Source organism: Neolamprologus brichardi, chromosome 14, assembly GCF_056152115.1.
Source record: "Neolamprologus brichardi isolate AB-2024 chromosome 14, ASM5615211v1, whole genome shotgun sequence".
Classification (NCBI taxonomy): Eukaryota; Metazoa; Chordata; class Actinopteri; order Cichliformes; family Cichlidae; genus Neolamprologus; species Neolamprologus brichardi.
In genome coordinates this window covers 7,824,512-7,838,144 of record NC_142117.1, presented here as the reverse complement: position 1 = coordinate 7,838,144, position 13,633 = coordinate 7,824,512, and the positions used below count along the sequence as shown (strand labels likewise).

The 13,633-nt window shown below is 39.3% G+C and overlaps 1 protein-coding gene across 1 annotated transcript in view; it reads left to right on the top strand.

The window, feature by feature from the left end:
* The window catches only part of zgc:153039, a 76,425-nt gene that overhangs the window by 55,982 nt on the left and 6,810 nt on the right, over positions 1 to 13,633 (top strand). Inside the window, exon 10 of the mRNA XM_006801178.2 lies at positions 8,302 to 8,494. Within this exon, the coding sequence (XP_006801241.2) occupies positions 8,302 to 8,494 (193 nt within the window). The remainder of the gene's footprint in view (positions 1 to 8,301; positions 8,495 to 13,633) is intronic.

Here is a 13,633-nt window from a genome sequence, read left to right as displayed (position 1 = left end):
AAACTATGACAAAGTAATTCAGAAAGGTATATCTAAAACACTTTGCAATTGCCGGCAAACATTATGTGGAAAGTTTATTTGCTGGTTTGTGAGTCATGTTACCGTCTTGCTAGTGTCACTTGGTTTTATTTAACTTTGGCTCCCATACTATCCTAGGCTGATGAAACTCAGTATCAGTAAGCAGCTGTATAATCATATTTTTAAAATGCAAAGTGGATTTCCGAGCTGGATTTTAAATGCAAGAGGACCTGGGAGTTTGGTGAAAATCTGTGTGAAACCCGGCCTGTAATTATTCCTTGGGTGGAGAGGGTGTAAAAATTCAGACATTGAAATTGCAGACAAAAGCAGGTAATAGGGAAACACCCCACCACCTCTGAAAATAAAATCCTGTCCGAGGGAGACTTCAGCGAACGATATATTGAGGTATACGCTTTGATGTTTGATCCGTTTCATCTTGAGTTAGTATAGTTTTATCAAGTGCTCCAATTTTCGATAAAAGGCTGATGCTGTAATGTACAGTGAATAACCTTTTGCAAATTGCCATTCATATTCAGCGACTGTGGAGTTCATTCAATTTTTATCAAAGCTACAGAATCCCATCACCATTCAAATGCACTTCAGTATCAGTAAGTGAACACATCACACTTCATAATGCCGTGACACTCTGGCTCTGACTCTAAACCCCTTCAGTGGAATAGTAAGTGGTGCCTCCGCCTGTTGTTGGTTCAGGCCATTATGCTCATTACAGTACAAAACCAGGTCTAGCCAAGCACTAGAAATCCATCTGCATAGCAGTTACCTATTTACAAAAGCATTATTGCATTATGATTTGAAGGCTCTCTCCTGTTTTACAAATAACTGTTGCTCTCTAATTGCAGAAACATGCAGGACTCCCACATGACTTGGATAGCTTGTGTCAGAATTAACTGGAGAGAAAATGATCTTATGTTACACATTTCAGCTTCCATGTTGCTTATTTAATTTATGTAAATTCATTCAAAAGTGATCACAATTAAGCTCATCAAGATGCTTTCAGACAACATTAAGGCTGAATGCTTCCTTTCAGTTAGTGATGATACTGATTCAGTATAGTCGATTTACAGATGTTTTTTAAACTGATATTGGTTCATACATGAACACCGTCACTTTGTATCGTACTTTGTGAAGTCAAGCCCAACATCACTAGTTTCTCTCGGCGGCCTTTTCAACCTGTGGAACCAAACTGTACAGTAGGATATCTGCTCTTCCTGTACTCAAATTCAAACTACATAATATCAGCCTGACCCAAAAGACTTGCTGAACTGAGCATGGACAACAGGGACAGAAACTGATAGTGATTTGCTGTGAGATATGTCAGAGTGTAGGAGTTCTTACAGAAAGGCAGAGGCCTGTAATATGAGGGGGGATTCAGAGCTTGTTGAGGTGACTTCAGCTTTAATCCTTGTTTTTCATCTTATTGAGGTGCATCGCAGTGGTAACTTGTGTTCTGGAGCAGGTTATGTATGGATTAAGAGATCAACATACCAAGCCTACTACCTAATGACCGATCAGTTCTCTGAAAGGTGACCTCACTATTCTTGAAAGATTCTATAGACCCTAATTTGCAGGCAGTAAGAAGATCTTACTGAAGATCGACCTTTTTGTATAAAGTTCATTTAACAGTTTTATACATAAAAGATCGTTTGGACTTCACATTGCACTAATTAATATAGCTGTTACTGCTAATTGTGTGGCGTGTTAAGAAGAGCAGCAGAGCTGATTTATACTATTTGTCTGGTTCTTTACTCTTTTTTTTAAACGTTTTTACAGTTGCTGCTTATATTTCTAAAAGCAGTTAATAGAAGAACTGAGGTAATAAAATCGATTGGAACTGTATGTTTATAGAGACTGTGAGATACTTCCAAGTAAATTAGCCGATAGTATTCAGCAATGACAGAAGTTATTTTTATGATAAGATAAAGCATTTTGGAATATGTTTAAAATAAAAGGTTACGGTCTAAATTTTTTCTGCTTATGCTATTATTGTTTGATTTGACAGGAAAACCAGAAGAGCTTGATCTGAAGTTCTAGATGTGTTTGTAGAGTACAAACAAATTCAGCTATGAAATATAGCTGAATCATAGATTTGTACACCAGTGTTGTCCAGTGTTTGCAGGAGATTGTCATTGGCTCCCCTTTGCTAGTGATATAGGTTATGAAAGATGACAAGCTGCAATTGATTGGGGATATTTTGTGATAGGACTTCAGACTTGCTAATTGTGAACATGTAGAGACAAAAGATAAAACGGTGTGTTTTCTAATGAAGGTATTCAACAGCAGAAGAGAAAAACTTTAGTAGGACAGGACATACTATATTCCCTTCAAAGAAAATAGAAGAGATTTTAAGAAAAATAATGATGCAAAAAACTTATCCTGCCATGATTCTCTTGTTAAATTGCATGAAGAGTTTTCAGATAATATTCTGACTTCTGGTTGAACCTTTGCTCAGGTATCTCATATATCAAGCACTAAGAGGAAGCGGATGCAATTTACCAGGCTGATCCAATATCAAATGATCTAAGGTTTCTTAAGGTCAGTCCAGTCCCCACTGGTGTTGTGCCAGTGTTGGGGTGCTGCATGACGTAACGTCTCAAACTCATTGACCTCTTACTTAAAGAATCTGGCATCTTCTTCTCGCCTCCCCCTGGGAGTGTATGTGAGGAAGGGTAACATTTCTGTCCCTACTGCTCCTCAATTATGACGTGTCTTTTGGCTAAAGCCTGGCCTTCTCTCCCTCTCTCCCTCTGTGTTCATCATTCTGCTTTTCTTAATGTCTCTGGGGATTTGATTGGCGGCATTTTGCTGTGTCAGCTAAGTGACATCAGTTGCTTGAGAACAAGTGAGGCGGGGAGAAAGGGGAGCGTGCGAGGTGACTGTACGAGAGGACCGTCGTCGCTGATGGTAAAGGGGGGAGGCAAGCTTTTATCGTAATTACACCAACTCTTCGATGAGATGGAGAGAAGGATTAGATGAGACAATTGTGGGCAACGCTGATGCTGAAGTGATCAGGTCAAGAGGAAATAAAAGCAAAGTTTGAAGACAGAAGGCCTGTATGGTACAACACTGGGAACAAACTAGGAGGGAGCTGAAATATTAAGAAGATACCATCCTCCACTAAGTTCAAGTGTTTTACTGTTTCGTCTTCAAAATGGAGACTTAACTTTCCCTAAAGTGTTAGTCATTAAACTCTAATGAAACCAGCGTTTTTGTAACTTAAACAGTTGCTAACCAGCCATCCATCAAATTCGGTGTGAGTTTCAGTTCCCCATGTTATTTCATTGCTCTTTTAAATGCTTCTGAGAATAGTATGTGTAGCTTTCCAGTGAATGAAGCCTTAGCTCGACTCTCCACTTAGTCCCTTTTTTTCTTATCCAAAAATCTTTCCTTATCCAAAAATGTCCAAAACAGGTACACAGTAACTGAATCCGGAATTATCGAAGGCTTACAAAGTTCAGTTAAAATGGATGCAGAGATTTAGAGGTCAAAAAACTGTGTGCCTCCACTCTGAACTCGCCTAACTTCCTGTCTCTGCCAGACTATCAAAATAAAAGTATACATTTTAAGCACAAGAAATCAAACTACAAACTTATTCCATTATTCCTGATATGTTAATCTGTAAGTATTACTTCCAATATAATACAACACTAAGCAAGTCCAAGATTCTTCCGGCGTTGCTCCGAGTTGGCAGTATCAACACAGAGTCCTTTTTTCTTTTTTTATACCAAATTTCCCCTTGTGGGACAATTAAAGGATTATTCTATTCTATTCTATTCTATTCTATTCTAAGCTATAACTTTATAGTTTTAATCATTAACCCAAATTATGTTAATTATATGACTCCATAACTCCATAACTCCACAAACTGCATCTAGGCTCCTACAGTATGTTTTTGTAACTTCTTGCAAAAATGGTTCAGCAATTTGAATTTTAAGGAGCCAAAAGTAAACTTGTTAAGCAACTCCGCTGGTGTGACGCTGAGCGTTTCATTGTTTCTGTTCTCACCAACCTGATGTGCACCTCATGACAAAAACCATAAACATCTTTCCCTAAAATTAGTTATGTCAAGTTATTTATTTACTCGCTTACCCTCTGCCCCTGGATCAGCTGTTTGGAGTGTTTCCAACAGAGAAGTTGCAAAGTTCTTTCTGGTGAACAAAACTGAAGGATGTTTCTTCCATCTGTTCTACTTCTGCTTTTTAAATTTTCATTTATCGGCTGTTGTAAATCCCGCTCATAAGTTGGGCTTATGTTACTAGTGTTCTAGTCACGAGTATTTCTGGCAAATAGGCTGGATCTACTGACTCAGTTACACAGTTAAAAACTGTCATTATTGAGCCAGTACTAAGAAAATTTTTGCCTTAGCAATTTTTGGCTTTGAAAATTTTCACTTTCAGGTTTTTAATCTTAGACTTGCACACATTTCCCTTTGCTCCTTTGCCTTTAACAGCTTGACCAACAGAAAGACTAATGACTACCTCATGGCTGCTTCTTTCAGTTGAGCTCTGTGTTTCTCTTCTCTTTTAATTTAACTTTCTGGTGGGCTCACCCCCCTGCCCTTCTCTCCGTACTTTAGCACTTCGCTGCATCGTTGTGTTCAGCAGTTGTTGCTTCAGTCTCTTACAAAGAGTCTAAATCTGTAAGTGAATCCAGGAAGGAAGCCCGCCGGTCATTTGAGCTGCTTTGTGTAATTACAGCTGGGACTATTTTAATGGCTGTTTATCTGCACAGCTTCAGTTATTGCAGGGAAATTGAGGTCAGTTACATGCTCCTCCAAAAATATGAGCATTTCCATCCTCTGTGCAGTTCCCAACTCCATGACCCTCCAACTCATTTCCACTTAAAACTAGCACAAAAATTCATGCAAGTATTTGTGGACGGAAGCCAGCTAATGTGTCCTTATGCATTCATGCATTCATATAAGAATTTATGCCCGATCACACAAACACTGAAAGGTCTAAAGCAGTAAGCAGCAGCAGCCTATTATCTATGTGTGCTGTTTGTTTTAATTGATCTTGTCACAGCATTAACACCACATTAGTTTTGATGCTGCTGTGAAGTCACACATTAGGGAATGACTGTGATGTTTAATTATGGTTTGTCTAACAGTGAGAATGAGACATCACTTTTGGTTAAAAAAAAAAAAAACCTTTAAAAAACACTTTAGCAAAATTATGGCAGATATTAAGTTGGCATAATTTCTAAAATTATTCATTATGAGGTTTACTTAGCCAAGTAATTTAACCTGACTTAATTAAGGTAGTATAATCAAGGACAGATAATAGTATATTGTCCCCAAGTTAGAAATTTGAATCTCAAGCTGTTGGAGCATCAGGTAGGAACACAGAACCGAGGTAATGAGAGGCAGAAATTAAAATGTTATGATGTCAAAAGCTAAGATAGTTGCATAAAGACCTTGGTGATAAACCCTAAGGAGCACAATTTATTCCCTGTAAATTTTGTGTAGTTGATTTCTATAAAATTCATACTTTAAATGTTAGTGTTTTCCAAACAATTGGTAAGTATTCATATATTTCATGTCTGTGAAAGTACAAAAGTCTCAGCAAGTGGGAATTCACGTGTCACTGAAATTCTCCAGTGAAACTCAGACAAATTAAATTCTTTTATGGCCGTAGCAGCTGTATAAAAGATTCCCTTAGCGGTGGTAAAAATGTGTCCAGTTTCCAGATGGCTCTTTCCCAGTTTTTATCTTCTTTGATACGATATATACTTAAAGAATCCATGGTAAGTAGCACAACTATACACTAGGCAAAGCAGAAGAACACAACAATTATCAAGCAGTCTGAGGCCTGAGATTTTACTTCACAGCATATACACTCTTCATTACACCTTGCCAGTAGCAGGTTTGAACCCCTTTTGCTTTCAGAACTCCCATAATTTATCATGGCACAGATTCAAGAAGGTACTGGACACACTCCTGAGAGATTTTGGATCATTTTGGTATGACTGGATCAGGCAGATGTCCACCACATCCCAAAAGTGCTCCTGTGGATTGACATTTGGTCACTGTGGAGGGTATTTGAATACAGTGATCTTATTTTCATGTTTGAGATTATTTGAGCTTTATGATAAAATGTGATATTCTGCTGGAAGCAGCCATCAAAAGATGGTACACTGTGGTCATAAAGACATGGAGATGGTCAGCAACAACATTCAGGTAGGCTGTGACATTTAAATGATGCTCAGTTCATACTAAGGAGCCCAAAGTGTCCAATGAAAATATCCCACCAGCCTGAACCATTGACACAGGGAAGGATGGATCCACTCTTTATTGTTGTTTATGAAAAATTACTTTTTTAATGTTCTGTTCTCTCTCTCTTGTTTTTGTTTGCTTTTACAACTGAACACAGCATGCTTATACAGATTCAATTGTAAACAATTACTACAGTTAGCATATGTGGACTTGTAAGCATGGAGACGGAAAAAAAATAAATGAAAAGTAAAATAACTGAGGAGGTAAAAGAAAGTAGAAAAAATAAATATATATATGTATATAACAATAATGAATAAATAAATAATTGTTCTCTACTTTTTGATGAGTCTGTGTGAATTATAGCCTCAGTTTCCTGTTCTTAGCTGACAGGAGTGACAGCTGGCGTGGTCTTCTGCTGCTGTAGCCCATCTGCCTCAAGGTTTGACATGTTGTGCATTCAGAGATGCTCTTCTGCATGTCTTGGTTGTAACGAGTGGTTATTTGAGTTACTTTTGCCTTCCTATCAGCTTGAACCAGTCTAACCATTCTTCTCTGACCTCTTGTATCAACACATTTTGACCCAGACAACTGCTGCTCACTGGATAGTTCCTCTTTTTCAGACCATTTTCTGTACAAATCTTGACATGGCTATGTGGTAAAACCCCAGTAGATCAGCAGTTTCTGAAATACTGACTCAAATCACCTTTCTTCCCCATTCTGATGCTCGGTTTGAACTTCAGCAGCTTGTCTTCATCATGTGAACGTGTCTAAACGCATCCATTGGCTGTCATGTGATTGGCTGATTAGACATCCTTTAAAGTATTTATTTAAGTATTAAAAGCATAGTTAGTGTCTGATTAAATCAGCAGTTAGCAGTTGCTAACTCTAAAATTAGCAACTGCTAATTGCTAATAAAAATTGACTGGAGAATGGGAGCAGTACTATTCTGGCTGAGAATGTAATTCTTTGCTCCTGCCAGACATTACTCATTCAGTCGGGCCTTCCCTTAGTTATCTTTCTCAGCCCAAGTACATGTACAGCCATGTCAGGAGAATCTTCATTCCATTTCAGCTGCTGTTTCACTAAACTCCTTGGTGGTTTGTTAAATCCTTCTCATTCTAAAGAACATTCTGACATTTTGGGAAATCTTTCTTCAGAGGTGTGAGACGGAAGCTGGTCACTAACAAAAGGTTTGACTGTATCCTCTGAAGGAGTCCAATCAAACAGCGACGCACAAATGGAACATGCTGTTTATTACATGGGATTCAGAATTTTACAGACATGTCAGACGGTCTGTTTGTGTTGCCCTTGTTTATAAAATGTCAATTTTAAAGTGTAAAGTAGGCCTTCGCAATGTCTGTTTTTTCATACATCAAATTTCACTCTGCAGTAGAAGCGTATTTGCATTTTTAAAAAGCCTATTGATAGAAGTTATTGTGAAAGGGAGATTGGCAGTTTAAATCTGTACCCCTTACACAGCCAGAACTTTGTAAAGCTCACCCACCTTTATTTCAATGCAACTAAACTTTAAATACTCTGAAACAGTTTACTATAGTGTCTATAGTGTCTACTTATTTGTTTGGTTGGTAATTTCAGAAAAACCTTATACCCTATAGTACCATCTGAACTTAGTTTAGATTATGTGAATGCATTCAGTGCAGACCAAGCACACTTGGTCTCCTTTTGAATGAACTTGGGAAACAAGTAAAAAGAAATAGGCGTAGAGCAGAGAGTTAAACTGCGTTTGTTTCCTGCAGGGGTTTTTTTTCTATCGTTTCTCAAGGCTTGATTTGAAAGCAAAGCAATATCCAATCTTTGAAATATTAGACGAGTCAAAACCATTTAGTTAGTAAGAAAATAGCAATGAGTATTAAGTTGGAAAACAATAAAAAAAAAAAAAAGCACAAATATCCCTCCAGTAGATTTAAAACGTCCTGATGTACAAATTGAATGACTTCGGAGGTTTGCAGTCTGTTTTTCTGGAGGGCTGGTGGGGGGGTGGCTAATATTCTAATGTGGTGCTCTCTTCACCACCCTTGTTTTCTCCCCAGGCCCACCTTTCGTTATTTCACCTGGCACACGTGCATATTGGGCATCATCGGTTGCGCCATCATGATGTTCCTCATCAACGCCATCTACGCCTCGGCCAGCATCGCCTTCATGCTCCTGCTGCTTCTGCTGATTCACTACCTCAGTCCCACCTCCAGCTGGGGCTACATCAGCCAGGCTCTCATTTTCCACCAGGTCTGACACACACACACACAAACACACACTCAGTATTGCCTTGTCATTACTATAGCAACTAAAATCTCATCCCCTCAGCTTTACAAGAGCCTGTACCTCTGCCAAGCAACCGTTCTATCAGGTTTATAGAGACACACAAACGAATACAAACACAGACAGTTCTCCGCTGCCTCTCCTCAGCCAATGATTTTGCATTTAGCAGACAAACACACACATTTTCCCCTCTCTCTTTTCTCACACATGCCGCCTTGTCATCCCTACAGCAGCTATCTGTCACCTTTATATCAGGCTTAGCAGACACACACACACACACACACACACACACATCTACATCTATTCCCCCGCAAAGCTCTTTACATTTATGACACTGATACACACAAACAGAGCTTTACATCATCCAGCTCCTCATGTCCTCTAGCGGGCCAGCCTGTTGCTCTCAAGGAGACAGCCCACCGTTGCCAGGACGGCCCACAGCCGAGTGGGGGAGTCATTGCCAAGGCTGCAGAGAGGGTGTCTGGGTTTGCCACTCGCTTGTCAGGAGGCAGAACATGATTACAACCACTTAACTTATTGCACTTTTCCTCCAAATCCTCACCACCCCCTTTTCCCATTTTCTTCTAGTATCTTCTCCTCCCACTTCTGCAGTTTCTCTTACACAAGACACAACACTGAGGCAGCAGCTACTCTCAAGTAATTCAATTGGCCACCCTTGATAGCTCTGTTTACCAGAATGGTGGTGATAGGTACGGATGAGGGCTGAAGACTGGTTTATTTAAACTTAGCTGGTCAGTCATATTACTGCTTTGTCAGTAGTTGAATAATATTTAAAATGTATTTTAACATATCATCAGTCAATCTATGAATCTCTATTCCATTATTAAACACTCAATCTATGTGTAGTTATTATTATAATAATTATGTAAAGGCCTTTGTTATAGTTTTTAATCCATATAATAGCTGCCATAGCTTTTTACCCCTCAGCTGTAAAAGGCTGATGGGCGGGCTGTTGGCGTTGACACCAGAGGTCATCAGTGTGATAATTTGAGAACCAGGTGATGTACGATTTTCAAATTAGTACCATAGGTACATTAATCTCAGTGACTTCAACTTCAAGGTTAAAGTTAGAGGTCAAATTTTCTAAAACTCTGAACACAATAACTCAAACGAGGTGACAAAGGATTTTCATCCCACAGGTGAAGCTACTAGAAATCTTAGACATGTTCAAAGCCCACATGGGGGCTGGCCATTAGCGATTGATATTGTATCACTTTTCAGATCTGGCAACTACATCCCCTTTTTGTTTACAGGCTTTGGCTGTAATTCATATTTTTAAAAACAGCTTGGCTGACAGTCAGTTAGAATGCCAGTGTTTTTGTTGTTGTTTTGTTATGTCATTATAAAATTAAGTGAACTGTTAAATCACAATGTGTTTGAACATTTATCCAGTGCAAAATTGATTTGACACTCTAGATAAACATTGCCATTGCGAATGCCATCTTTAATGCCAATAGGCTGCTGGCAAACAACGAGGCACATATATCAGTGCATCCGCACTTATTTCCAAATATCTCAAATGTAAGTCATAAACCCTTTGAAAACTCATTTCACAAATGAGCCTCAGCTTGGCCCTCCGAGCTTTCAAACCTCCCCAGGCAAAGAGCGCAAATGATTATACTGATGGGCCCAGCAGAGGAGACCATACATGCACATTTACTGAGCTCATGCATACACTTGTCCAATGCTCCTGCACCCTCGAGTAGTAACCAGTGTGGCGGTCTGCCAGCTGGGTGACATTGAAGCAAAGCAACAAAAACAAAACACAGCATTATACAACGACAGCAACAGCAACAAAAAAATCTCAATTGAAGATAACAAGCAGCTGACAACAGAGTTTAGGAAAGAAAGTGAGAGGAGAAAAAGACAAACTGAGGCACCAAAGCCTGATGGTATCATGGGAAGAGAAAGAAAGAAGCAGGAATATAAGGAGGGAGTGGGGTTGAGTGATTGAGAAACTAAGTGATGGATGAGACCGAAGCGACAGTGAAATGATGATAGTCTGATGGATGAGAAGATGGGAAAATGGAGAGATAAAGGAAGACAGATGATTAGATGAGTGGAGGCAGTTGGACGTTGCCTCTGGGACCATGTTTTTTGTGTGTGTGTTTTACAGCAAAAAAAACGAAAACAAGTGTGACAATCATGATATAATAATGCTGGTTGCATCCTCAAGTTTTGATTGATAGTCATGTACACACAAACATAAACTCAGCAGCTTGAGCTGAACTTGGATTGTTAAGACAGTCGTTATTGTCAGAGGCTTTTTTGAGGCCTTTTCAGGCTAAACCCCAGCTGCAGCACAAGAGTGATTATAGTCCATAAAATGAAGCACACCCTGAAAGTACTTTTAAGTGGAAGCAATTTTAACTATTTTTGGATAATCTCAAGTGAAGTTTTCCATTTGTCCGTTTTATAGTCACCCTGCAAGTGTCTGAATGTATTTAAAGCTTTTTAAACTATTTTTTTCCTCCCGAACTTTCCTTTTATACCAGGAACACCAATTTTAACCATAGACTGCAAATAAAAGCTACTGTTATGCCATCGATTGGCATTTTGAAACTTCTATAATAGCAGCAGTCGCTGTTGCCATGTCCATTTTTCGGAGCCAGAATATTTGGACCAGAGGGTGGTGTGCTAAATAGAGATGTTCCTGGCAGCTATTACGGGGGAAAAAAATTAGACTAACCGACTAGTCTAAAATTAAATATCACTCAGATATGGGGACCATGGCTCAGGGGTTGGGAAGTGCATCTGTAACCGGAAGGTCGCCGGTTCGATCCCCAGGCTCTCTGTCCTTAAGCAAGACACTTTATCCTCTTGGCCAGAGGGCTTCTGATATGGCTTCTGTCAGTCTGCCCCAGGGCAGCTGTGGCTACAACTGTAGCTTGCCTTCGCCAGTGTGTGAATGTGAGAGTGAATGAATAGTGGAATTGTAAAGCACTTTGGGTGCCTTGCAAAGCGCTATATAAATGCTGAATTTGAGAATCGATTAATGGAAAATGTCAAAATCAATCTAAACAAAGGCATTTGAAGCCATTAATCACATTCTTCAGTAATGAATCATACTGCTTAACTGAGCGGCACCTCGCGTCGCACATTATCAACATTCAATTCAATTCAATTTTATTTATATAGCGCCAAATCACAACAAATGTCGCCTCAAGGCAAACATTGCACGTGGTATTTCAAACAAACAGTCTCTTTGTGAAATATGATATTAAATTGATTTCTTTTTTTTTGTGATCAACATTTTATTGATTTACAACAGGGTTGGGGGTGTACAGACATATACAGCACGACTGTAAACTGCAGTAGCAAAGCAAACATTGGTCACAAGGCATGGGGACAGGAAAGAAAAAACACAAAAACACGCGGTTACAACCAGTTCTTGCCTCTTCCAGGAGATAACTCTGGATGAGAAGATTTTCCAAGCTTCGACAGTCGTGGGTCGAGCTTTATTTAATTTTGCTGTGGTATGTTCAAGATTAATGATACGGATAAGACATCGTATCCAGAATGATTCCATACAAATGTCAGGACTGAACCATTGCTTTGTAATTTTCTTCTTTGCGGATGTGAATCCGGCGAACAACATTTTGCATTGTATTTGTTTTAAGGATATTTCAGAGGTATCATTGAGGAAACAAAGACCAGGATTGAGGATATAAAAAAACTTCCAGCACCTCAGATAACACAGAGTTCACAAAGACCCAAAAATTGGATATAACTGGACAGTCCCGTAACATGTGTAAGAACGTGCCTGGTGACGAATCATTGCATATGTGACAGTGATATGTATCCTGTAGTTTCATCTGGAATCTCTTATAGGGTGTAATGTATGTTCTGTGTATGGTTTTGAAATGAATTAGTTGATGCGCCAGGTTCCTAAATCGATTTCTTTACTATAAAAAAAGTTCATGTATTTTACAAATATCCGAAAAACTGATAAACTGCGGCCGAAAAGTGTGGTGCATTATGAACGCTGTTTGAAGATTCATGACAACTACTATCTAAAACAACAAAATGATAAATCATCCACCTGTTTTCTTCACCCATCTGGAGTTGGGTAACGGGGGCAGCAGCCTAAGCAGAGAAGCCGAGACGTCACTCTTGTCAGTCCCCTACTCCAGCTTATCTGGAGGAACATCGAGGCATTCCCAGACCAGATGTAAGAATAGATGTAATCTCTCCAGCTTGTCCTCGGCTAGCCCTTGGCCTCCTCCCAGTAGGTCAACCCTGGCTAAAACATCTTAACCTAATGCCTCAGCTGTCTCCTTTCAATGTGGAGGAGCAGCGGCTCTGCTCTGAACTTCTCTCGAATTATTGAATTCCTCTTTCGAGAGCCCCTCCACCCTTTGGAAATCGCTCATTTCCCTGCGATCTGATTTCTCAGTGAGGCTCCATCTGGTGGCACATCGCTGCATAACATTTAGAACACAACAATTTAAAGTAATTCAGCATCAATTAAAATGATAGCAATCGTATTAAATGCCAATACGTCTGGTACTGACTAGTGACAATAGCGTAGTCAACTGGTCGCATACATCCCTAGTTTTAAGTTATCCACTAATGTTGGCAAGATTGGTTTATTAGGTGCATCCATAACCTTGACAGGTTCAACATACATAGATGTGTATGTGCTAATTAGTGTTAAATAACAGATAATAAAATACTATAACTTCACTCACCAGAACTGAAGCACAAACATTTTTCATTTGTTGTACCGCACACCAGTCCATAATATTTGTCAGATAATTAGAGTACACCAGTCCTTCCTTCAGGCTTTGTTGGTGTCCAAATACATGGAAAGAAAATTCACCCACCTTATACTTTTTGAAGGTGATGATATCTGTACAGACCCAAGTATTTCTTCCTTTCTTTCTTTTTTTAAATCAGAGTGTAATCATTTCTATTTAATGCTGTGAAGTTGAGCAGTGACTGGAATTTCTTTGCTTTTTCAGCCAGCCCCAATTGGTCAGTAGAGGAACAGCAGTCTTGTCACATTTTCCTTTTCAGGCCTGAAATTGCTCCTTGGTTTTAGCACTCAAAGGTCCCATAAGTCTGAAGAAAAGCATGGAATTG